Raw genomic sequence first — 23,870 nt, forward strand, 5'->3', positions numbered from 1 at the left:
ACTTCACCATGAGATCGTCCAAATGGGCCGGAGCTGCACCGCAAAAGCAGCCCACGGGCTACAAAGCACGCGCGTCACTCGCTCTCGCGGCAAAGCCTCTCTCCCTCCCCCTCTCGCTGTCCGGTGGGCCCAGGTCGTCCCCACACGACAGCGCTCCGCCTCTCCTTCCCGACTCCACCGACCCCCCGCCGAGCTTTCTCGCCTCCCGCGAAGTCGCCACCGCGCGCTGCTCGTCCGTCGTCGCCGCTGCATCCGCCTCCTCCTCGTCCTCCCTACGGCCGTAGGGTGCGGCGGCGGAGGGGGCGACGATGCCACGCTGCGGAGCCGGAGGTCCCTGCGTGTGGATCCGGGCCCTATCCCAGCCGCAACGCCACGGTGCGCGCTACCGTTGTTTGGTTCGATTTTGGCTGTGGTTCCGATTTCGCTGTGGGTCTTACCGATTTGTGCGCAGGGAGGAAGCCATGGCGGGGCGTGAGGGTCGTCGTGCTGCTGCTGCACGCGCTGTTCATCGGCGCCGTCTTCCTGCTCGATCCGACGCTCCAGAGGCAAATCCACGAGGCCAAGTGGTACGAGTACGACCCCCCCCCCCCCCCCCCTTGAAATTTCTCCGAAATGTTTCCGTCGGAGTTCGTGTTATTGGTTTCTGTTTGAGCTATATGGAGTCGATTTGCTCCTAGCTTCGGGTGGCAACTAGGGCTCTTTACATGGGCAACATTTCGTCGGGTCGTAATTGGCAATTGGCTTGTGTCAGGTCGCAGCCTGCTTTAGTTGAGAGCAAGCATGGTTTTTATGTATGCCTTCTATCTGCAATGCCGTCTGTGAGGATGATGTCGTGAAATTACTGGGCTGAGAGCCTTCCAGCATGTTATAATAGTGTAAATTGTATTTAAGTTTGATATAGAAAAAGAAGGATTGCGTGACATGTTTGGACAATTAGCATGGTGTCCCGCAAATGGTGACATGGGGGCTAAGGGCATATTGCTTGGCACTCATTTGTTTCGTTCATCCTATTCAACACCTGAATTAATAGAAGTTTTAAATGGAACAACATGATTGCCGTATGATTTTCACCAAATATGTTGTCTAAAATTTGTAGTTTACTATGGACATGCCAGGGTAAATCTGCTTCGAACAATGCTGCAGTAGCATTATATCATGAACTTTATAATAATATTAATGGATAAAGCGGCATGTTATTGACCTTGAAAACTAAAAACAACATATTTTGTTACTTAGATAACAATTCGATATTCCAAACTAAGATAGTATAAGCCATAAAGCATACCGCATACACCTGATGGAAACTGATGGTTTTTGTTTGTAATTTAGAGATTGTTGTCTCAGATGTTCTAGTGCACATTTTATGACTTGGACAAAGTGACCTTCATAGGAACTGAATAACTATGCTACTAGAACATAAGTGAATTATAAATGCCTATTGATCAATAATTCAATAGATACAATGTGTTGCTCCCTTCCTTCCTTATCAAGCTACCAAGGTATTATCGGAACCACAAATCACTTTTTACTGTTAAAAGTTGATGAAAAACGTGTTTATTTAAAATATTATATAGTCCATAGACCATGTGCATATTTCTTTGTTCATCTTGTTGTCCTTGAGCTATATGTGAAAATAGAGCATCGGATCAAAAGTTGTGCCTATATTTAAAAAAGGGAACATGTATGTTTAACAACCAGTGCTGACATGATGATGGCATCAGCAGACCTTTGCCCCTTTCCTATAATCCACATGCACGTACTTCTTCTTCTAGCAGGTCCACGTGTATGTGCTCAGTTCTCATGAGACCCGTGTTAGCCAGCTTTTGAAGTTTTAAAAACCAGCAGTTATGCTTTATTGACACATATTTTCAATGAGGGTCCACTGAATCAATGGCCAGATGTTTTTTTTTCCTTTTTTGTGAGAATTCGTGATTCTTCTCTCTTTTCTTAGCACTTCTAAAAGGCCTTTGACCAACTCTTATATGTAATATGTAGTTTTTTTTTCTATTTTTATCTTAGCACCTCTAAAAGGCCTTTCACTAACTATTGTATATTATATATACTACAGCTGAATGTCAGCTGATGCTGTCCAGCCTATTTGGAAACTGAAAACACTATTGTGTCATTTCTCTGTTTATATGTATATCTAGAAGAAATTCCATCACCCCTCTATTTAATCTTATTCTACAATCTGCTTTGATGGCAGGTACATAATTCTATATGGGTTGCTGGTTTTACTTACCTTGGTACAATACCTATATACAGCCACTTCTTCTCCAGGGTAATTGATCCTTGCGGATGTTGAAGTTTTCCCTAGATGATGACACTTATACGTTGCGTTTACTTGACTCTTGTGCTGTTAGATATTTACCTGATATGTTGACAGCTGGCTCAAGGATGCATGCAACCTTTATTAATACAACAACTCTCTCAAAGTAATGTCTTACTTTATGTTGTTTTGCCTTATGATATATATGTATTTTAAGTGCTGAGCCTGAGTATCGTACACCACTTATTTATGCTAAATTAAATGCCTTTGTGATTAAGAAAAGGCAGGCCAATTCCAAAAGTGGAAGCTTAAACTCTGCCATGAGTCGCAGCAAAATAGATCAGCAAAATCCACAATCCACTACAGCTTTGTTACTACAGCAGACGATGGATCTATATCCTCCTGGGACATCCACCAGGTACACCTGTTTATGTTTGGAATTTATGCTGCTGAAGTGTAATATTCAATATCTTTTGTCATGTAATTTCTGTCCTGTGATACAGTTGTATGCCTCCATTTTATTTTAGGGATTTCACATGCTCTTACTGCCGGCTCATCCAGGTATCTTTGGTTTTCCAAATTTGGCATCCAGAGATAGTATTAACTGAATACAGTGCTCCAAAAATATACAAAAACAAAGATAATTTGACTTGACATAATGTAGGTCTTTCAAGGATGTAACAAACTAACAATCTGCATTTTGTAGGAGGTATGCTTATTATGGTGATTAGTCTTGTGTTATGCCAATGTACTGAATGACAGGACCAGTGTATCTTAGATTATGGCATGTGCCAATCGCCCTATTTTTTTTGTATCTACTAAGTTGAATGTTGGTCTGCCAATGTATGACATGACCAGTTATGACTACTAGCATCCTTTCTCATCAGTGTGTCCAGTCTTAAGACCCCTTATGCTTTCCAAAGTCCAAACGATAATGAGAGTTTCTCTGGCTTGATTTTTGAGAAGTCATAACCATCACCAGTCACAATCTATCTAATTAGAAAAAGGTAGACACTATCTGAAAAAGAGAGAAGGACACACTGAACTTCTTTTCCTTCATGAACACACCGTGCTATGCTCGTTGTTCTTCTCAATTAACTTTGTAACTGCTCACATTTGTATGCATTATCCATATTTTTTAGTTACTACAAATTTCATTCATACTAGCGTGTCTGAAGTTTTTTGTCCTGTCTACTACCTTTTGCAGCCTCCACGCACCAAGCACTGTCATGACTGTGATAAATGTGTCCTCCAATTTGATCATCATTGTGTTTGGCTTGGAACATGCATTGCTAAAAGGAACTACTGCAGATTTTGGTGAGTTCTGAATTTATATATTGTGCAGCTTAGTTTGAACATATGCTTCTCAGGTGCAGCATAATATCCTGTGTGGTGTATGTCATGCAATCTCTACATAAGCACCCGAGTGTCCTGCTTCAGTTAACATGTGTTTATTGTGAGAAATCAATTATTTGTGTGCTCATCCATCCATTATTTCTTTAGGTAGTCAATTTGTGTCTTGTCTTAATTTTTGTACTCCAAGTCTCTGTGGCAGAACTGTAGATCGAGAAAACCTGTATGAAGATACCAGGTTATAACGGTTATATGCCTTTTGCCTAATTATCAAACCATGCCCTCACACTTTCTTCATCTTGATTCTTATCAAGGATTTATTTGGCTGCAATTAACTGTGCACGGAAGCTGTGCTAAATCATTGCCATGCCTTTCCTTTAATATTGATCTAGTAGGAATTAGCAGGACTGTGTGTTCCCAGCAATTCATTCAACCTATACCTCCCATCTTCCATAGTCCAGAATTCTAGAAGTCTGATGCTTGTTATTGTGTTACATTTTCTTGAGGAGGTTGGTCAGGGATCATGTTAGTCTTAATTCTTAGGCATCCTAAATGGAAAAAAAAAAGGAGCTAACATGCCTCATTGAAATGTACATATAACAATCTAATGTTGTTCTATTATATGACTCATCGAAAGTCTTGGCAGCTATCCTCAGGACATATTAATGTTTTTCAGGTGGTACATATTCGAACAAACAGTTTTAACTGTCTGGACTGTTGCTTTCTACATTCAGTTCTTTTATTTGGGCATCGTTGTATCCTGGTATGTATTTTACCCCTTTTAGACCCTATATGCACAAAGATTTTTCAGTTGTGCCTTTTAGTTGGTCTCCAGTTTGATTCGCCAGACATCTCATCTGAGTATATTGGTTATTTTTCATGGACAGGTGGAAGTTTGCTATTGGTATTGTACTTTTGGTAGCATTGATATTAATCCTCGTGGTCCTGCTGCCCTTGTTGATATTCCATGCGTAAGCTTCTAGTTTATATGCCTGACACCAAAATAGTTGAAGATCTGAATGTCTTATGTGTCATAAATACACAAACCAACCGTGATCCAGGGTTTACTACTTCGGTATGCACAAAGCTACTGCATGCAGGGGCGCTAGGAGGGGGGTGGGGGCTGAAATTTTGGAATGAAAAAAGTGAAAACTGAGCAACTTTTGACTAAATTTGAATAATTCACAAAGAAAAACAAATGAAAAAGTGAAATTTTCGGACGAAGGGATGTGAAATTTTGGAAATTGCAAACCCTACCGTGAACCTTCTGTACAACTCTTGCTGGTTCTGGTAGTTGTATTGATGAGCTTGTTTATATGTCTGCAGTTATCTTGCTCTTACGAACCAAACAACATATGAAATTGCCAGAAGGAAGCGGATTTCTTACCTAAGGTATTAGAATGGCTGAAGATTAGCAATTATGCTTGTGTATATGTATTTGCTTGTCATTACAACACAAGTAATGAATCATTGGAATTGTGCCACTTTCAGGGAGGTTCCTAGCAGGGTTCATCCATTCAGCAAAGGCATTTGCAGAAATCTGTATGATCTTTGCATCTCTAAACAGAGGGGATTTTTTCTGGAAGCAGTGCCCCCGCTGGAGGTACTACAAGCCAGAGCTAGACCTTACACATGCCGAGATGTAATCTCCTGCCGGTGCTGTTAGGAGCTTGGTATATGCTCTATATCTGGACTCACTAGTTTAGTGTAATGCAAATAATATGGTAGCTATAATTTGTGTCTCATTTTTCATGTACAGTGTATGCGCATTTTTCTCCTAGAAAATCTGGATTGATCGATATCCATACCTTGATCTGAGTATGCTCAAATCTGGATTTTTTTTTCTTATGCATTTGTAGATTCAGAAATGGTGAGAACTCTTATCAGCGTACAGGATGACGGATAGAATCCTGGGAATATATGGCCCTGTTTAGTTCACACTAAACTTCCCCCCAACTCCTAACTTTCCATCACATCACATCACATCCAAAACTTTTCTACACACAAACTCGCAACTTTTTTTTCAAACTACCAACTTTTCCTAAACTTCTCTCCAATTTCAGGAACTAAACACAGTCAACCTTTACTTGTATATTCAATTGTGTGATCCAAGGGCCCGACTGGTAGTGCTCCCAATTCTGGTTCTTGGTGATTCTGATTCCAATTCTCCTGAATGGCTGAATCAGATCGTCAACAGAACCAGAACCAGATGTTTGGCTAACAAACTGAATCCTTATTCTGATATGACTATGAGGTTGTCCTAGCTTAATTGCCCATATTAACATAGGCAAAAGTACTTGATACCATTTCTAACGTATTCCAATGGTCTGTTTTTACCACGCACACAAGCTTTTTTTTAAAAAGAGGGCAAAAGCTTTGTTTCGTATATATTGATAGAGCAGGGTGAAAAAAAATACAAAATGTTATTTACATGGCTTCATCAAAACGAGGCCTGGGAAAGGCTCTACGGAATTCCTCCCAAAGCGGTAAGCTCTCTTAAGCTAGTCGCCCCCACCCAAGTGGCCGCTTCTTCTTTAATTTTGGCGAGAACAATCATTGGTGGTTGGCCCTTGTTCCGAAAGATTCTTGCGTTCCGTTCGCACCACAGCTCCCAGGAGATGAGAATCACTAGGATCTTTATGGCCTTGGTCGAATTCTGCATACTGTGTGTAAGCATGTACCACTACTCTTTGACGGAGGTGCAACTGTCCCAATTCTGGAGATTAAGGTGTAATCCCGACCATCATTGAATCTCTATCCAGATTCGTCGGGAGAATCTACAGTGGGCGAGAAGGTGGACTGCCGTCTTCTGTGTTATGTGGCAAAGAGGGCAAACTTGCTGATTTGCCCATCCTCTTTTTTGGAGCCTGTCGGCTGTCCACACCCTGTTTTACAGGATGAGCCACTTTGGTGGCGCCCAACACTTCCAAATTGCCCAGCACACACAAACTTTTGTTTTTCTTCTTCCCTGTACCGACAGCCATGCATCTTTTTGTTTTTTAAGCTGCCATTTCTGTCCATCTTCCTCATGGACTACATATTTCTGTTGCTATAATCTCTGCTCTATTGTTCTGTATGACTGTATCTCGTTCGATTTCGTTCTCATGTGCTCTACTGTACTCGGTAGTTGGTAGTAATGTTGAAGTGTTATTAGAGCATAGCTTCTAAACAAAATCAACCTATTACAGTTGTGCTGAGAAAAGACAAAATCACCACACTACATTGCGTTTTCCGTCGGTTTCACAGGTTTTGCTGCATTTGCAGTTTTCTCACTGGAAATCCGCAGGCTTGAAGAACTTCACATGCAGGCCTTTCTCCACAAGGCCCCAGAGATTCCCAACTATGAGCACGAAGCTCAGACCCATGCCAAGGCTTCCCAGCCCCCAGTTGGTGTACCACATGGCGGTGCCCTTGGCCGGCCTCATGATCGCCACCCACATGAAGCACGGGTACGCCAGCGTGACCGGCAGCGAGATCCCCCCGAGGAGGCCGGCGAGTTCCGACAGGAACGGCAGCGCGACGGCGATGAGGAGGTTGATGGCGCCGAAGAGGGCGCGGAAGCCGGCGCGCATCCACCACGGGCACGGCCGGTTCTTCTTGTGGACGTACCCGGTCTCCATGTTGTCGAACACCGGCATCGCGTAGATCTGATACGTGGTCAGGCAGTTGACGATCACCAGCAGCGTCGCAGTCCCCAGCACCACCCTGGACACGTCCTGGCTGTGGAACTTGTACAGCGCGCTCAGGATCCCATTTGGTGGTATCTGCATCGAACGAACGGACACACGGGGTCGATGAATTTCACAAGAGAACATTTCAAGTTTTTTTGTTCATCGTTCAGGCCAGATGAGGCATTCTCACCTGGTCGCCGTAAGCCCAGAAGCCACCAACGGCCACAGGGTACAAGCAGAGTGCGATGATGACGTAGGCAGCTTTGACGCCCTTCCACATCGGCACGTGAGAAGGATGTTTCAGAGTTGATGGCATTGTGGCCTGCGAGTTGATGGCAAACATACACTCATCAGTGACCTTATCTTTTCCATCGTTGTCAGTGGCTGAGTGGAGACGGAAAGAGTGAGAGAGAGACTTGACCTGAATCTCGAGCACAAGATTGTGCCCCCTAAACGCGAACGCAATGATGCCGAGGCCATTCAGGATACCAATCGCGCCGTCCTCCTCGTCGGTGGTCCTGACCGGGTCGTAGGACACGCCGGCCACCCTCCCCTTGGCCACGGACACGACCCAGATCATGGTGCAGTACGCGACGGCCGCGGTGGCGCCGACGAGCGACACGCCGGCGATGGAGTTGAGGTTCGGGAGCTGGGACAGCAGCGCGGCGACGCAGACGAACACGAGGTACCACTCCACGGTCGTCAGCGGCCGGGCCAGGCACACCTCCCCGCACGCGATGTTGAACAGCAGCTTCATGCTGCCGCCGCCGACGATGATGAGCGCCGTGCAGGTGCCCGCCGACAGGTACATGACCGGGAGCAACGCCAGTATCTTCCCCCATTTCTCGCCTGATCAAAGGCGAAGGCATGCATGAGAAAACAGAGTCGCCGCAGAAAGAGTCACAGTAAGTCGCCGTGAACTCAAGAGGAAAAAAAACGCACCGAAGACGGTGGTGGCGAGGTACATGTATCGGCTGTACCGGGTGCCACCAGCGACGGGCTCGTGGAGCTTGACGAGCAGCCACAGCGTGTAGAGCTGCCACGCGAACGCCACGGTCAGGCAGATGATCGCCCATGTCCTGCAACACACACACAGCGCACCATGTCACATGTGCATGTTCCAAAGTTTCCACGTACTCGCTGCTACTACTAGATCACTAGGAGTAGTACGTAACACGTCGAGCGCGTACCATCCGAGAAGGGAGAAGGCGACGGGGAGCACGAGCGCCTGGAAGCCGATGCCGGAGCTGAGGCTGTGGAACGCGGCGTAGTAGGCGTTGCCGCTGCGGGACTCGGTGATGGGCAGCCAGGCGTCGCGCGGGTCGGCGAGCCGCGTCATTTGGCCGACCTCACCCAGGTAGCCACTCACGCTCGCCACCGCCTTCCTCACGGGGCTGGCGATGTTCGGCGTCCCCATCCCCCGCAGCGGCGACGCCCGGCTGCTCGCCGGCGCCGCCGGTGACTGTATCTGCGACGGCGGGGTCGACACCGGCGGCGGCGTCGGCGTCGGCGGAACCGACGTCACCTCGCTCGACATGGCACAGGCACGCCGCTGCTGCTGCCCGCGGCGCTACGACGTAAAACACCACGGGCGGTTTGGTGCGTTTGCTGGGCGGAATGCTTGAATCCCGGGAGGGTTTAAGGGGAGACGGGATTTATAGGTGGTCGTCTCTCGCGCGGTTGGTGATCGAGTGGGCGAGTCATGCTCATGGAGCGTAGGTGTGAGGGCGAGCCGCAGGCAGCGCGAGCACGGAGCCGTGTGTATGGAAATTGACTCGAGGGCAGCACGACCGTACTAGTCCCGGTCGTAAAATAGTGGCTCGGCCTGTCTCCCTCTCTCGAGCCAAACACGTACAACGATCGAACAACGTCCCCACCATTATACCGTAGTCGGACGGAGGTAGGCCATCGACGCAGCCGGTTGACTGATACGTGTGCAGTGATACATTAATTTATGGGACTGCCCGTCTGCCATTTGACATAAATAAAACACTATAAGAAACTAGCGAATTCTGGTACGTTGGATCAGTTCGAGATTTGTGCAGTGCCCAAACCTAACCTCTCTCCTCCTCGTTCCTCACTCACTATTAAAAAATGATTTAAAATGATTTTTACAAACACCCCTAGCTAGTTCATTTTCACATACGAAGAGATACGTATGTAAAAATATTTTAGGGGTGTTCACTAAAGATCGGTTTAAAAAATAAGGTAATTTTTGCATACAAACCTATTAAGAGCTCCGCATGCCAAATCTTCACATCCAGTCGAACGCGCATTCTTCCCTCCCTCTTCTTTTCTCTCTTTTAAGATCATAATTAAGTCCCTCTACTTTGCTCCTCCTCTCCTCAATCTCTCTTTCCTCCCCTCTTCCTATCATGTATTCTTCTCTTTCTATCTCACCCCTCATCCCCTTCTTGACAAACAACGACGGGAGTGACCAATGGGTGACGATGAGAGGGGCGGTTCATCGTTAGAGGCCTCTGGAGAAACGCGCAGTAGGTGGGTGGTGATAGGACTATAGGAGTTTGCGCCACGACGGGTGGATCTACCACATCCAGCCCCGTGACGAGCGGATCCGGCGCCCTTGGCCCTTCGACGGAAGGTGTTCCCGCATCGCCATCTTCTCACTGTCGAAACGCCCCTGCCTCCTAACTACTCATTTAGCTTTACCCTCACCACCAACACACGCCCACCGTCCACTGTTGACCCTGTGGCTTCGGTGGTGCCGTTACGTTGCCCCTTTGCCGCCGTCATCCCTCTAAGCTTAGAGAACACTCCCCTCTTTCCCCTTACCTCACCCTTTTCCCACCCTAACTCTATTCTAAAATCTAAACCCTAAATTGTCAGGTCACTTGAAGCATCTAGGCCCCCGGTGTTAATTTTGGTAATTAATGACAAGCGCTAATTATGGACTAACCGTTGTCTTTGAGCTATACTTTTAAGTTAGGTCCATGTCATATGTGCGCATGGATGATTGTCGATGGATTAAAATTGACGGCGCAAAGCAAAGAGAAAGAAGACGGTAAAACTAGTGCTTTAATTTAGAATTGATCGAGGTATAGGGCGATCAAAATTGCTAATTTATTTTCTAGTTTCGTCGTACTATTAAGAGGGGTAATGACCTAGCAAAGAGATGATTGAATTGCCATATTAGGTCATTGCATTTTCATTTGTGCTCTCTTTTTCATTACACATATATTCACTTGCAAATTCACTGGGTTCGGCCTGACCAGGGACGGCGTGCCATGGCCGGTCTGACCGGCCGCAAGACGGCGGTCTGACCGTCGCATAGGGCCGGTCTGACCGGCGGCACATGAGCGGTCAGACCGCCCCCCTAGAGGCCGAGATGATGTTGCTCGGGATGGCCGATATAGAGCCGACGGAGCTGTAGTCGGTCAGACCGAGCCGATGGCAGTCTGAACGAGCCGAGGCCGGTCTGACCGCCTACTCTATGCCGGTCTGACCGGCCAGGCCGATGGGGCCCTCTGACAGCACTTCAACGGCTAGTTTTCTAGCCGTTGCAGAGTAGCACGGTCTGACCGGCCACATACCTCCGGTCAGACCAGCAGAGCACAAAGTTGGGGGATTTCGCCCCCAACGGCTAGTTTTGGTGGGTGGGAGTATAAATACTCCCCCACCAGCAGCAAGGGGGCTCTCTTGGCACCCAATTCAATTGCATACACCCCTTGCACCTCTCTCACACTCACTTGAGCTTTGTGTTCATCCATCTAATGTGTTAGAGGGTTGATTAGCCAAGAGTCAAGTACATTTTCTTCCATTGTAGAGCTAGTGTGGCACTTGATCATCTCCACGCCAGATCATTGCTTGTTACTCTTGGCATGTGTTTGGTTGGGAGGATATCCCGGGATGGGATGGGATCATCCCATTTTTATGGCTGTTTGGTTGAGGGACTAGGAGGGATAGGATGGTTCCAAAAGAGAATATTCCTTCAATATTCGGGACAACCCCATCCGGAAAAAAGTGGTGGACGAAACGATCCCACCTCGCACCTGTGACTCGCGACACGCGCGCGGTAAGAGCAGAAGCGCTTCACCTCTCTTTTTTTCCCCTTCTTCTTATCTCTTCTCTGTCTATTCCTTCCTAGGGTTTGCAAGGGTGGCGGCGGCGCGTGCTTGGCCTGGGTGAGCCGGCGCACAGGGGCAAGGCGGCGGCGGGTCGCGGCTGTGGCGGCGCGTCGCGGCTGTGGCGGCGCGGGCGTGGGCTGCGGAGGCGCGCGCGGCTGCAGCGGCGCTAGCGGGAGCTCGAGCCGGCGCGCGAGCAGGGGCTGCGGTTAGGCGGCGCGGGTCGGACTGCGGTGAGGCGGCGCGGCGCGCGGCTGCAGCAGCGCCGCGGGCGTGGGCTGCGGAGGCGCGCGCGGCTGCAGCGGCGCTCGCGCGAGCAGGGGCACGGCGACGCTCTCGGGAGCTCAAGCCGGCGCGCGAGCAGGACACGGCGGCGCTGGACCTCATCACCTTCGATTCGAAGTGTTCGTAGCCACCAACTGCAGATCGGGGTTCCCAATCTCCACGGTAAAAAGACCCTAAACCTTGGATGAGGATTTCGTTTTCAGATCTGTGCATATCTGTTTTTGTTGAAGAATGTGTGAAATCCCTTTATCAATTGCTTGACAGTAGATGTTGTCCATGTGTTTTTTGTTGTTGTATTGTAGATGGACAAGAGGACCAAGCTTTTAGTTTGTATTGCAGCTACAAATTTATTGTTGTCGATGATGGCCATGATTATTAGGTCTAGAAAAAGAAAGAGGTGTTCAAGGAGAGAAGGTATTAGATATGGCCCAATGGTTGAAAGGGATAGAAAAAGAATTGAGTACCTAGAAACGAAAATTTGGTGGAACGATACAACTTGTATCAACATGCTTAGACTTAGAAGGGCAAGTTTCTTTCGTTTTTGTAAGCTTTTTAGGGATCGTGGTTTACTTGAAGATACCATTCACATGTGTATTGAGGAACAAGTGGCTATGTTTTTGCATACAGTGGGGCATAACCTTAGAAATAGATTAGTTCGTACTAATTTTGATAGGTCTAGAGAAACAGTTAGCCGTTATTTCAACAAAGTCCTTCATGCAATCGGTGAGCTACGAGATGAACTAATCAGGCCCCCCTCATTGGACACTCCAACTAAAATAGCAGGAAACCCTAGATGGGATCCTTACTTTAAGGTCTGAGATTCATCCCTATCTAAATTTATCTTTATGTGAACATTGATATATGGTCCCTAATTTTTAATGTTGTTGAACACAAAATAGGATTGTATTGGAGCTATTGATGGCACACATATTAGAGCCTCGGTTCGTAAGAATGTGGAGTCTTCTTTTCGTGGTAGGAAGTCCCATGCCACTCAAAATGTAATGGCAGCCGTAGATTTTGATCTTCGGTTTACTTATGTCTTGGCTGGTTGGGAGGGGACAGCACATGATGCTGTAGTTTTAAGAGATGCTTTGGAACGTGAAAATGGCCTCCGTGTCCCACAAGGTAATAGATTACAAGGTAATAGTTTATCAAATTATCCATGACAAATGTTGATATTTAGGAATGTGACCAACTTGTCGATCATATAATAGGCAAATACTATCTAGTTGATGCTGGATATGGAGCCAAACAAGGATTCTTGCCTCCTTTTCGTGCTGTTCGGTACCATCTAAATGAATGGGGGAATAATCCGGTACAAAATGAGAAGGAGTTGTTCAACCTTAGACACTCATCCCTCCGTGTGACGGTTGAACGTGCATTTGGGTCACTAAAGAGGAGGTTCAAAGTGCTTGATGATGCCACTCCATTCTTCCCATTTCAAACTCAAGTAGATATTGTTGTAGCTTGTTGTATTATTCATAATTGGGTCGTAAATGACGGAATTGATGAGCTTATAGCTCCGCCTGATTGGTCAAGTGAGGACATTGATGAATCGTTAACCGGCCAAGCAAATGACCATGCATTGATGGTTCAGTTCAGGCAGGGCTTAGCTGATCAGATGTGGGCTGACCGTAATAGCCATCATGGAATGTAATATGTAGCTGGGCTACTTGTATTTCTACCTTATTTACAATATTTCATTAGTCAATGAACATTTTTATGTATTTCATTTGTATGGACAGCTTGTTGTAGTCCATTTGCTAAATTGCATTTGTATGGATAAATCTATTGTTGTATGCTGAATTATGGTTTGATGAATGCTGAGTTGGTTGACATATTGTTGAATGGTCATTTCATTGGTTGATAGTTGAATGCTGAATTTTTTTGGGTTGATTTATTGCTGAATGGTGAATTTCTGGGTTAACATATTGCTGAATGGACAATTTCTGTTTACTATATTGCTGAATGGACAATTTCTGTTTACTATATTGGTGAATGGTCAATTTCTGTTTACTATATTGCTGAATGGACACTTTCTAGGTTTACATATTGCTAAATGGATATTTTCTGGTTCATTTGACAGCAGGTAGAAAATGGACAACAATAGTGGCAAGGGAGGAAGCACCCATGCTTCATGGACCTCAGCTATGTCATCTTTCATGCTCAAACACCTTGCCAATCTTGTGGCCGGAGGCACAAGGATCTCATCTGGCTTCAAGGCAGTGCATCTCAATGCATGTGCTAGGGCTGTGAATGAAAGGTTTAACATCACTCTCACGGGTGAGCAAATTAAGAATCATTTGAAGACATGGCAAAGAAAGTTTACAAAGATAAATAGGCTTAGGAAAGTGAGTGCCGCTGGTTGGGATGAGAAAAATTTCATCATTACTCTTGATGATGAGCACTACAATGGCTATATTGAGGTAAATGTCTTGACCTAGTGCTTTATTCCATTCATTTGTTTTATTGCATTTACTTAAAAAAAATTTTTGTTTCACCGAAGGATCACAAGGCTGATGCTGATTATTTTAACAAACCTCTTGCACACTATGGTGAGATGCTTACAATATTTGGTAGCACCATGGCTACGGGAAAGTATGCAAAGGACTCAAGTTCAGTCCTAGGAACAGAGGATGTCCAAACTGAAAATGATGAAGAGGAAAATGATGGCCCTGCCACTACTGATGATCGTGCGGAGGTATCATCTGCAAGCAAGCCAAAGAAAGCCAGAACACAAGAAATTGAAGATGATGGGCTGATTGGTGCATTCACCAGTGTTGGTGACAAGTTAGCTTCTGCTATACTAAAGGTCGCTGAGCCAGACAATAAACTGCCAGATGGTTTATTTCAAACCTTGAAAAGCCTTCCTGGGTTTGAGGAGATCCATGTATCTGTTTACTATGCTCATTTGGTTGCCAACCCTCACATTGCTAGAGCTTTTGATGGACTTCCTTTCGAAAACAAGATACATTGGGTCCACTTGTTCATTAATGAGAAGTTTCCTGGATCAATGTAGCGTTGTTAGATGAGTTGGGTAGTTCTTTTGGTATTATGTGTTGCCGGTGGGCCCATGATCATGTATGACTTTGTACTGCCAATATGTTTAAGGCCGAGAATTCTTAGGTGCAAGACTTAAATTTGCTATTATGTGTAAGACCTTAATTTGCTATTATGTGCACGACTTGAAACTTCTTATTATGTTTGGCTTGGACTCTATGTATGGGTTGAAATGGGATCAGATGTGAGCTAATTATGTGTGATTGTTTTTTGAGGGGTTGATTATGGAACTGCTAGTATTGTTCATTATTGGGTAGCTTGTCATTATTCTGTAGCTTGTCCAATATGCTGAAATGAAGTTGCTGGAGCTTATTTTCAAAAATAGTGATATGGAGGGTATTTTAATTTTTTATATAGTGTGGTCATCATGTAGAAATATTATTTTGTAGTTTGTAGACTATGAGAGGTAACCTCACCAACTAATGTGTGGAGGTAATTGTATCCAAGCATCCCATGTTCATCCCTCCATCCAAACAAAAGATAGGATCATTCCAACCCATCATATCCCTCAAACCAAACTAAAAACAGGGTTCGTTCTATCCCTTCAACCAAACAAAAAAACAGAACCATCCCATTCCAAAAAACAGGGATGGAACCAACCCATCCCATCCCATCCCCAAACCAAACACATGCTTGGAGGTTATCGCCTCCTAGACGGTTTGTAGAGAAGTTGCCCGGTGATCTCTCCGAGAAGATTGTGGAGGAGGCCCGGTGCCCGTTTGTGAGTGGTTTGGAGTTCACCACCTTCGGAGTGAAGGAAGAACTACCCTAGTGATCGAGGCTTGGGTAGTCCTCTCCGTGGGCCGGCTCCCGCCTTGCCCACCCCTTGACGAAGGGAGCGTGCGGTGGCTTCGTGGTTGAGCGGTGGAGTTGGGCTCGCCTCAACGGGGAGTAGGAAACCGGCGAGTTTCCGAACCTCGGTGAAAAATCTCTTGTCTCCTTCTCTCATTTGATTGTCGCATTTACATTTGTGCAATTTACTTTTCTAGAGACAAACTTGAGATCATATCACTCTAGGATTGCTAAACATTGACATAGGAGTGATTTACTTTCCTAGAGATATAATTGAGCCACTATCACCCTAAGTTTGCAAAACATAACTTAGTTGCTTAGTTAGAGTTGATCCTCACCAAGCGTAGCAACTTAGGTTAGTTTTGATTAGGTGTCATTTAGTTTTAAATCGCCTATTCACTCCTCTCTAATCGATATCTCGATCCTACATCACTGTCAGCGGTCAGAGTTCATCCGAATCACCGGAGCTAGTGAAAGAGTCTTAGCACGAATTAATCATGAAGCACATCCCGTGATAAAAAAGTAATTGCAATACTTAAGGAGCTAGTGAAGGAGTTTTATCACGAATCATGAAGCACATCCCGTCGAATACAAAATGGTGATTTTCGCAGATATTTAATTTTCATGCATGCGGCTCACCCAACCGCGCATGCGAAGATCGTCTTCCTTCGTCTGGAAAACCGATTCTGTATCAGTGTTTAGGCCTATATTTTTTTATATTGTTATTTAGCAGTTCCATATAATTATTCGGACGATCTGCATGCATGGTTATCTGCAGAAAACCCATTGATTGCGTCAATGCACGTGGTTTCAAACGACACGTGCTGATCTCCATGCATGGTCCAAAACCCCTCTTTGGTATAAACGCATGTGGTGTGAGCTCAATAGTTACGGGCGTCTGCATAGTGCACAGAGCCACAGACGATCGAGAACGGTAACGAAATCACGATATCACGCATGCCGGCCTTCGATAACATTCTCCCCATGGCTAAACATCAACGACGTGTCCTGCTTCGTTGGTGACTGGTGAGACAGTTGAAATGCAGAACCAGATTTCAACACCCAGGTTACAGAAATTTCTAAGGCTATTGACTAATCCCGTGCATGATTTCAACGATTAGCTACGACGTGGGTGGGAGATACAGGATTGCACGGCACTACACTGTTTTTTAGTGCTTCCGTAGTACATATTAGTCATTTAGTCTAGGTTATAATTATCGCCGGAACATCGAGTGCTCACGTCCATCTCAGCAAAAGGGAAGAAAGATTAGTTAGACCTCGTAGTCAAAATTAAAGGAGGAAAAGATTTGTTTTGCGTACCAAATTTCATTCTTTTTCATTAAAGCCGATAGACAAGATTCCATAAAAGCCATGCAGTACTGTTGCGAGTGGATCCTTTTTGTGAGACATGTGATTGCTTATTTGCTTACCACAAAACAACTGAGATATCATGGGGTTCAAATCTGTACCGTTCTGCCCAACCCAAATAATCTATCGATCGTTATTACGTACTGACGTAGCACTCCAAAATCAAAGATGACGTTAGGTAGCTTCAGCTTGAGTCGTTATCAGGAATCAATGTATGTTTCCACTATTGTATAGCACAATAGCTACTCCCTACTGTTTCTTAATGAGAATGTACAATCCACTTCAAAGTGTGAGAACATTTTCTCCTGAAGTAGTTAAGTAACCTACCCAATGTTATTTTTGAAGGACATTTCCTACTACCAAAGTACGTATAATTAAAAGTTTTTAAACGTCATAGGTCAACGGATGTTCACGAAAAAACAACGTTCGTTCACAATCCACATGAGAGTACCCGGACAAAAACTTAGTTGTACAACTACCATACCTATTTCCTGATGGTTGGTGAGTGATGACCAAGGGCTGGCACAGGTCTCGCACGGTTAGTTAATGCAGTGTTTGACAAAATAATAATAATAATCTGAAGCATTCCAACCTTAAAAGAAAAATAAACGTGTGGTATGGTAACCAAAGCCATTTGTCAGGTGTAGACTTGTCAAAAGGAGCCAGCTTGAAATTTTCCTGAGGCAATGAGCAGCGCATGCTGCATCAGTTCGGTCGGTGAACTGAAAGAAACAACGGGTCACTTGCGCGGCAGAAAGCAAGCATGAAAGAAGCAAGCGAAATAAAGACGAGGAAGTGGAAGGAGATATGATGGAAATGGTCCCTCTTTTTTTACAAATAAAAGGCACATTTCCACGGATTTTGTTTCACTCATGTGGTGTACACCCAAAGAACGACCGTCCTCTGCTGCGTTGTACGAGAGGTAGACACACTGATGCTGCCTGCTTCTGCGAGGCGATGAACGGCAGAGGATGAGAAGAACAACTGAACAAGGAAATCTCTGCGGACAAGATCTGGTCTCTCACGATGTACCTGCACTTGCAGTCTCTCATGGCGTTTGTCGAGGAAGATCTCGCATGAGCTACCTCCTGCACCGGGTAACCAAACGCATCTCTCGTTTACTTCAAAAAGGAAACTAAAGAAGAAAAAGAAAGAAAAGGAATCAAGCGTCGTGACACGGACGCCGCACTTCCTCGACCAATGGCTTCTCCATCTCTCTTTTTTCGCTCCTTTTTTTTTCTTAACGAGTTACAGGGCACGCTAGTAGTTAGTGCCGATCGACATCGCGAATACACCAAGAATGGACCGTAGAATTGCAGAAATATACTCTCGGCCGTCGACATCCTGCGATTCCTGCCGTGAAAGGGACGCAGTGTGCGATTGGGTTGGGTGTACCTAGGCAAAAGAAGGATATATAGCACATGACAGAGGGCTCAGTCGTGCTGGAGGAAACGGCGCAATCGCACAGCGACCACACCACGACAACCGGGGATTCCAGCAGCTTCACGGGCGTTGGACTCGTCAGGCGCCGCACGGCGGCGCGCTCTGCGGGTGGCGACGACGACTTCGCTTCCAGCATAAGCACGGTGTGTCACACCTCACACGACAGACGAGACGAGACGAGACGCCCTTGCGCTCGGCGCCGCCAATCCCCACGTTAGCCCCCGCGAACCCGACCACGGCGCTCCGGCCCACGCGGAGATGAAGGCTGTGTGTGAATAAGTTCATTTTGATTCCCTTCAGAGCAGGCACAATAGCACACTATTAGCCAGCTATAAACATATTTTAATGAGATAAAAGATAAGAGAGAATAGCAGCGGGCTAACAGATCTATAGTCAGCTGCAGCGCGGACTTCAAAACACAATGTGTGTATGACAGGTGAGACCATATATTAATAGTATAGTAAGTAACTATTGTATGTATCGACTATTAGATTGGTTATAGATGAATTGGAGTTAGTAGTGTGCTATACTATTAAACCTAAGGCTGTGTTTAGAACCTTGGGTTCCCAACCTCTGTCCATTGTATTCCGCGCGCACGCTTTTCAAACTGCTAAACGATGTGTTTTTTAATAAAAAGTTTCTATACGAAAGTTGCTTAAAAAATCATATTGATCTTTTTTTTAAAAAAAATAGCTAATACTTAATTAATCATGCGCTAATGGACTACTCTGTTTTCTGTGTGCACTGTGCATGTTGGGAATAGATTGTTCCGAACACAGCCTAACTAGTGGTCGAACCTGATTCATATCGTAAACCCTGAAACCTAATCCACTATACCAGATATATCTCGACCCCGCTACTATTAAAACTGATGCAAATTGATTCTCTCGGTGGTTTTGATAGCGGTTTCGTTGACATGGTGTCAACATGGCATCCTAGTCATCAAATAAATTTACAAAAAAAGTTGGTTTGGGGGGGGGGGAGGGGGTTGAGGAGGGGAGAAAGCGGCCGCATGTTTGCGCGGCTAGCCCCTTTCCAGCTCCCTCACCCGCTGCTACCTTGCTGCTGTCAGTTGTGTTGCACTGGGCGCCGAGAAGAAGAAAGGGGGAGAGAGAGGTTAGTAGAAAAATATGATGATAGGTGGGCCCTATTTTTTTAAAAAAAATTATTTGATGGCTGGGATGCCACGTGAACGTTACGCCATCGAGATTTTCCTCTAAAATCTTCGAGGGATTCAAATCCGAATTTTATGGTTAAGGGGTCAAGATATCCGGTGGTACTCAGGAATACAAAACAAATTCGGCAACTAAGTGAAGGTGTCAAAATGGACTTATTCCGGCTGTGTGCGCTGTGCCTGTGTGATACTTACGCCGCAGGCCCAATATACCTAAGTCCCAGTGTAAAACGGGATGGGACAGTGAGGCAAGGCCTTTTAAAGAAGAGTCCATAAAGCCCATGTCTTTAAGGATTTCTTCATGGACCACTATCCTATATTCCTATATGGGCTGTTAGTAGCACTAACTATATTTCTCAGACTGTAAATACCGTAACCTACCAGCTAAACTGTTTGATTTGAGTCTCTTGTGTCTATACTTCTTTTGCCTCGGAAAGCTGTTGTAATTGCATCTCTTGTGTCTAGGGAAGCTGGACTCTACTAGGTAACAGCAGAATCAATCTGAATATGCTACCTGCGGCCAGAGGAATGTGCTGGCATTGTTTTTGCGCTTGCTTTATAATGTTTGCATCGGTGCGCCCGTATGAATTCATCCGGCAAAAGATTCGACAGCGATCGAGTGACGGTCCATGCCACGCTATCCTCGTGAGTGAACAGAAAGGGACAAGCATAGGTTTTCATGAACCAAATTGTTGTCATCCTGGAGGCCTACTTTCTAGCTTGTACTGTATTCCGTAGTATATATGATTGGTCATGTACAGATCAAACATTATGAACTAATTTTCCTTTAGTTTACACAAATGGATATATGAGGCCATGAGGGTTTTAGCAGCGAATATGTGAAGGGGGTTTTGTGTGGGGGGGGGATCACTTTTTCCAGTATGGTTCATCACTGCACAGTGCTTAATGTTTGTACGCTTGTAGTTGTACTAGCAAAGGGCATGCATGCTGCCATGCTTTTCATCTCCTACCGAACGGCGGTTCTTATATTAGCCTCATGCGTCTAAACAAATATGATTGCGATTACTATTCTAAATTACTAGTTTATGTCTTAATCTTTGAGTCGTTATGCATGCTGAGAGTTCAAACATCATCTTTCGCATGTGTACTTCAAACATCAAATCTGATTTAAATATTATCTCGGAATAACTTTACGTGACTTTGTTAGTATATATATATATATATATATATATATATATATATATATATATATATATATATATATATATATATATATATATATATATATATATATATATATATATATATATATATATATATATATATATATATATATATATATATATATATATATATATATATATATGATTGAAGGATAAATCAAATCAGGCAGATATGTAGTCAAAAGTCAGAACTGCTTCGTGGCATCTTTGTGAGGAACAAATTAATCTAGCCGAACGGCCCCGTTTGTTTCTATCTACACAAGACCAAACCATGATGTCATACACGATATTAAACAACTGCCTATCTTATAGTCGTGTGCTCCAAATCTGATCACTAGTCCTAATCAAAAGTCACAGAATTTTCAGTAGAGTACAAGTATATATCCATTTGGGATTTGCTTTGTGGGGGCAGAAACTTGCACACAAAATAAACAAGTCATGCTATCAAGTCTCAACAATTCAATAAATCCACGAATTGACTGATTCTTGGCTGCATCTTTGTCGAACACGTTTAAATACACCAAACCTGAATCAATATCAGCAATAGGCCGCAATGGACGGGCAAAAAACCACTATTTTTCGCTTGGCAACCCTAATAAATGTATCACAAGGAGCACATTTTGGAAGAAAAGCTTCAATCGCAAGTCACAGGATATGATCGTCTACCTAATTGAAGCGCGTACCTTGCTTATGTAGCTTAGCTACCCCAAGTCAAAGAAGATGCCAAAAGTTATAATTCGCTTTTCGGCCGATTAAATTACACTCGCTTGTATAAACTGTGCATGTTTTCGATATAATACTCTCAGCTAGATTAATTATAAAATTGTATACGATTGTGATGAGTTGCTGATGACGCGTGTGATGGTGATGATCTTCTATTCGACGTTCAACATGTCGTTTTCCTACCGTGAGCAGCACAGAGTATTTGTGTCCCAAATTGCTTCCACCAACACACAAGTAATGTAAGAAAAACACCCGTCATGGCTTTGAACTTTGACTTTTTCCTTAAATCATTTTGATCATATGCAGAGCTCTACGTATTTACCTCTTATATGCATGCCACTATCTTGTGATATGATGGCATTTCAAACTTGAAAAGACAAATCAGGTCATAAGAGAACTGCAGCTAGCGTCGTTGAGACGAAATTAAGAGACCAGAGCAATGTTGGCTTCACGAGCTATAAGACACTTTTATGGTCTTTTGAATCAAAAGAATTATGGAGAAATATTTATAAGATTAAAATCGTATGAGAAAATTTTATATGTGATCATTTGATTCAAAGGATTAGAGTTTATAAAATCCTATAAAATTCCTATAAAACGGCTCATTATACGTAGGTTTTGGAGGAAATTTAGTAAGAGAGATCCAATCTTCTGAAAAAATTCCTTTAAGTCAGGTGGTGTTTGGATCCAGAGACTTAACTTTAGTCCCTATATTTAGACACTAATTTAGAGTATTAAATATAACTTACAAAACTAATTACATAAATAAAAACTAATCCGTGCGACAATTTTTTTAAGCCTAATTAATCCATAATTAGAGAATGTTTACTGTAGCATCACATAGACTAATCATGGATTAATTAGGCTTAATAGATTCGTCTCGCGAATTAGTACAAGATTATGGATGGGTTTTATTAATAGTCTACGTTTAATATTTATAATTAGTGTCCAAAGATCCGATGTGATAGGGACTTGAAAGTTTTAGTCCCATCTAAACAGGGTCTCAATCTCTCCCATCTGATCATTACTGTGTTTTCTCGTGTTTTACAATCATTTGTTTTACACTTAGATTTTTATCACAATCCTGTGTTTTTTTCTTTTTTCTTTTTTTTTATTTCTACGATCCAAAGCTCTTAGATGCGTGGTTCTGAGGTTCTTCGGGATTCAGAGCTCTGACCGTGCATATACTTGCTGTTGCTCGCTAGCCGATCGGTTGTCCAAGGGGCGAACTACACATCGGTCATAGCCAGACCGGAGTTCGTCGCAGTCTCACCTCCCTCTTCGTGCTCGCCGTCGCATTCGCGTGCTGCGTTAATCAAGGCAGCCACATGATCCACGCGCGCCGACCTGCCTGAATTCTAATGCTTCATGTGTATGCATATATCATACTCTGCACGAGTGTGTTTTATAGCGAGATTTCAGTAAAACCCTATGAACAGGTATGCAACTTTGATGTGAACCCTGAAGTCTGAGCATTGTTATTGGGGTGCACCGTGCACCGTGCACGACTACGTTGGGCCAGCCGGTGCCCAACCTCTTGACAGGAGAGGCAACACTAGACAAAACCTTTTGTTGGCACAGAACTGTAATGGATGCTACCTGTCGGCGTGGCCGGTCTGGTCTGTTCATCGAGGTAGCTGGCGAAAGGTTGACGGGCGTTTGAGCGTATAACTGTGCTGATAGAGCGCTGCCAAAATATTAGTTGGGGACAGGCATCATCAGGGATGTAAGTTTATACAAAATGATTTTCCCGTGGAATTTTAAACGAGGCTAAATAGAAATATAATTATTTTTTATATACTACTATTATCTTCTATTTCTATAAGTATAATTACGATTTCTATATGGTACTGAAAATATAATCTAAATTATTTTGTAGAATTGAAAATACAAGTATATACTCTTAATTATTCTATATTTTTAAAATAGAATTAAATGTAAGATACAAATCTTAGCTTATGCTTTTATAGGTACATTTCTATTTTGTATACAAATCAATCTGCGTCGTTATAATTTATACTCACCAAAATCTAACGGTGTCAGTATTTTTTTTATTAATGTAGGAATTCCTATGTCTCCAGAGCGAACGTGGTGATCTTTTAATGCTTTCGATCAACGTAGGAATTCATAAGTCTTTAGAGCAAGCGTGGTAGCTTATTTTCAAGCTATCTATGTACACCTCAGGTTTTGAATAGATCGCACCGTTGACTTGTAGACATATGTTTAACCATCTATTAATAAAATTTCTACAAGTATACGAAAAATACAAATAATACTTACAGTGCTTTTAATGACAAACCAAGTTAGAAAAATAAATGATAATTATATATTTTTAAGTCAAATGCATGCAAAAACAACAGAGAGAGAGGAGGCAGTAGATAGATATATAGTTAGATGGAGGTTGATCGTATATAACAGATAGATAGATAGATAGATAGATAGATAGATAGATAGATAGATAGATAG

General features: G+C 43.9%; 4 protein-coding genes across 9 annotated transcripts; 3 read left to right on the top strand and 1 right to left on the bottom strand.

Moving 5' to 3' along the window:
- Positions 1 to 122: 122 nt before the first annotated feature.
- On the top strand, positions 123 to 5,575 carry LOC4336661 (protein S-acyltransferase 10). 6 transcript variants are annotated; one of them, XM_015781271.3, is made up of 12 exons: positions 123 to 375; positions 452 to 566; positions 2,207 to 2,281; positions 2,364 to 2,435; positions 2,553 to 2,687; positions 2,773 to 2,830; positions 3,477 to 3,586; positions 4,299 to 4,385; positions 4,510 to 4,593; positions 4,949 to 5,014; positions 5,114 to 5,295; positions 5,482 to 5,575. In XM_015781271.3, the coding sequence occupies exons 1-11, from the start codon at positions 309 to 311 to the stop codon at positions 5,286 to 5,288; spliced, it is 1,044 nt and encodes a 347-aa protein (XP_015636757.1). In that variant the 5' UTR covers positions 123 to 308; the 3' UTR covers positions 5,289 to 5,295; positions 5,482 to 5,575. The 6 variants fall into 6 exon arrangements, with proteins under 6 accessions (XP_015636757.1, XP_066165660.1, XP_015636758.1 ...); XM_066309563.1 differs by having other exon boundaries at positions 2,797 to 2,830; XM_015781272.3 differs by lacking the exon at positions 5,482 to 5,575 and adding an exon at positions 5,382 to 5,427.
- Positions 5,576 to 6,749: 1,174 nt separating this feature from the next.
- On the bottom strand, positions 6,750 to 8,945 carry LOC4336662 (lysine histidine transporter-like 8). Its single transcript, XM_015781269.3, has 5 exons — positions 8,484 to 8,945; positions 8,236 to 8,372; positions 7,715 to 8,142; positions 7,484 to 7,615; positions 6,750 to 7,386 (listed from the first exon to the last, which is right to left on the bottom strand). Exons 1-5 carry the CDS (start codon positions 8,828 to 8,830, stop codon positions 6,892 to 6,894), a joined length of 1,539 nt encoding a protein of 512 aa, XP_015636755.1. The 5' UTR covers positions 8,831 to 8,945; the 3' UTR covers positions 6,750 to 6,891.
- Positions 8,946 to 11,320: 2,375 nt separating this feature from the next.
- Positions 11,321 to 13,498, top strand: LOC107280655 (uncharacterized). The gene is made up of 4 exons (XM_026024616.2): positions 11,321 to 11,822; positions 11,963 to 12,472; positions 12,560 to 12,785; positions 12,875 to 13,498. Exons 2-4 carry the CDS (start codon positions 11,963 to 11,965, stop codon positions 13,315 to 13,317), a joined length of 1,179 nt encoding a protein of 392 aa, XP_025880401.1. The 5' UTR covers positions 11,321 to 11,822; the 3' UTR covers positions 13,318 to 13,498.
- Positions 13,499 to 13,631: 133 nt separating this feature from the next.
- On the top strand, positions 13,632 to 14,877 carry LOC136356000 (uncharacterized). The gene is made up of 2 exons (XM_066309323.1): positions 13,632 to 14,086; positions 14,167 to 14,877. Exons 1-2 carry the CDS (start codon positions 13,757 to 13,759, stop codon positions 14,677 to 14,679), a joined length of 843 nt encoding a protein of 280 aa, XP_066165420.1. The 5' UTR covers positions 13,632 to 13,756; the 3' UTR covers positions 14,680 to 14,877.
- Positions 14,878 to 23,870: the final 8,993 nt, after the last annotated feature.

The sequence above is a fragment of the Oryza sativa genome, chromosome 4, assembly GCF_034140825.1.
Source record: "Oryza sativa Japonica Group chromosome 4, ASM3414082v1".
Taxonomy (NCBI): domain Eukaryota; kingdom Viridiplantae; phylum Streptophyta; class Magnoliopsida; order Poales; family Poaceae; genus Oryza; species Oryza sativa.

Excerpts from the sequence above, each read along its gene's own strand:
- LOC4336661 (XM_015781271.3), top strand. The coding sequence starts at position 309 with ATGCCACGCTGCGGAGCCGGAGGTCCCTGCGTGTGGATCCGGGCCCTA. Across the intron at positions 376-451 it reads ATCCCAGCCGCAACGCCACG|GGAGGAAGCCATGGCGGGGC; the intron begins GTGCGCGCTACC and ends ATTTGTGCGCAG. Across the intron at positions 567-2,206 it reads CAAATCCACGAGGCCAAGTG|GTACATAATTCTATATGGGT; the intron begins GTACGAGTACGA and ends CTTTGATGGCAG.
- LOC4336662 (XM_015781269.3), bottom strand. The coding sequence starts at position 8,830 with ATGTCGAGCGAGGTGACGTCGGTTCCGCCGACGCCGACGCCGCCGCCG. Across the intron at positions 8,143-8,235 it reads CCTCGCCACCACCGTCTTCG|GCGAGAAATGGGGGAAGATA; the intron begins GTGCGTTTTTTT and ends GCCTTTGATCAG. Across the intron at positions 7,616-7,714 it reads ATCTTGTGCTCGAGATTCAG|GCCACAATGCCATCAACTCT; the intron begins GTCAAGTCTCTC and ends ATCAACTCGCAG.
- LOC107280655 (XM_026024616.2), top strand. The coding sequence starts at position 11,963 with ATGGACAAGAGGACCAAGCTTTTAGTTTGTATTGCAGCTACAAATTTA. Across the intron at positions 12,473-12,559 it reads GATGGGATCCTTACTTTAAG|GATTGTATTGGAGCTATTGA; the intron begins GTCTGAGATTCA and ends AACACAAAATAG. Across the intron at positions 12,786-12,874 it reads TGGCCTCCGTGTCCCACAAG|GCAAATACTATCTAGTTGAT; the intron begins GTAATAGATTAC and ends ATCATATAATAG.
- LOC136356000 (XM_066309323.1), top strand. The coding sequence starts at position 13,757 with ATGGACAACAATAGTGGCAAGGGAGGAAGCACCCATGCTTCATGGACC. Across the intron at positions 14,087-14,166 it reads ACTACAATGGCTATATTGAG|GATCACAAGGCTGATGCTGA; the intron begins GTAAATGTCTTG and ends GTTTCACCGAAG.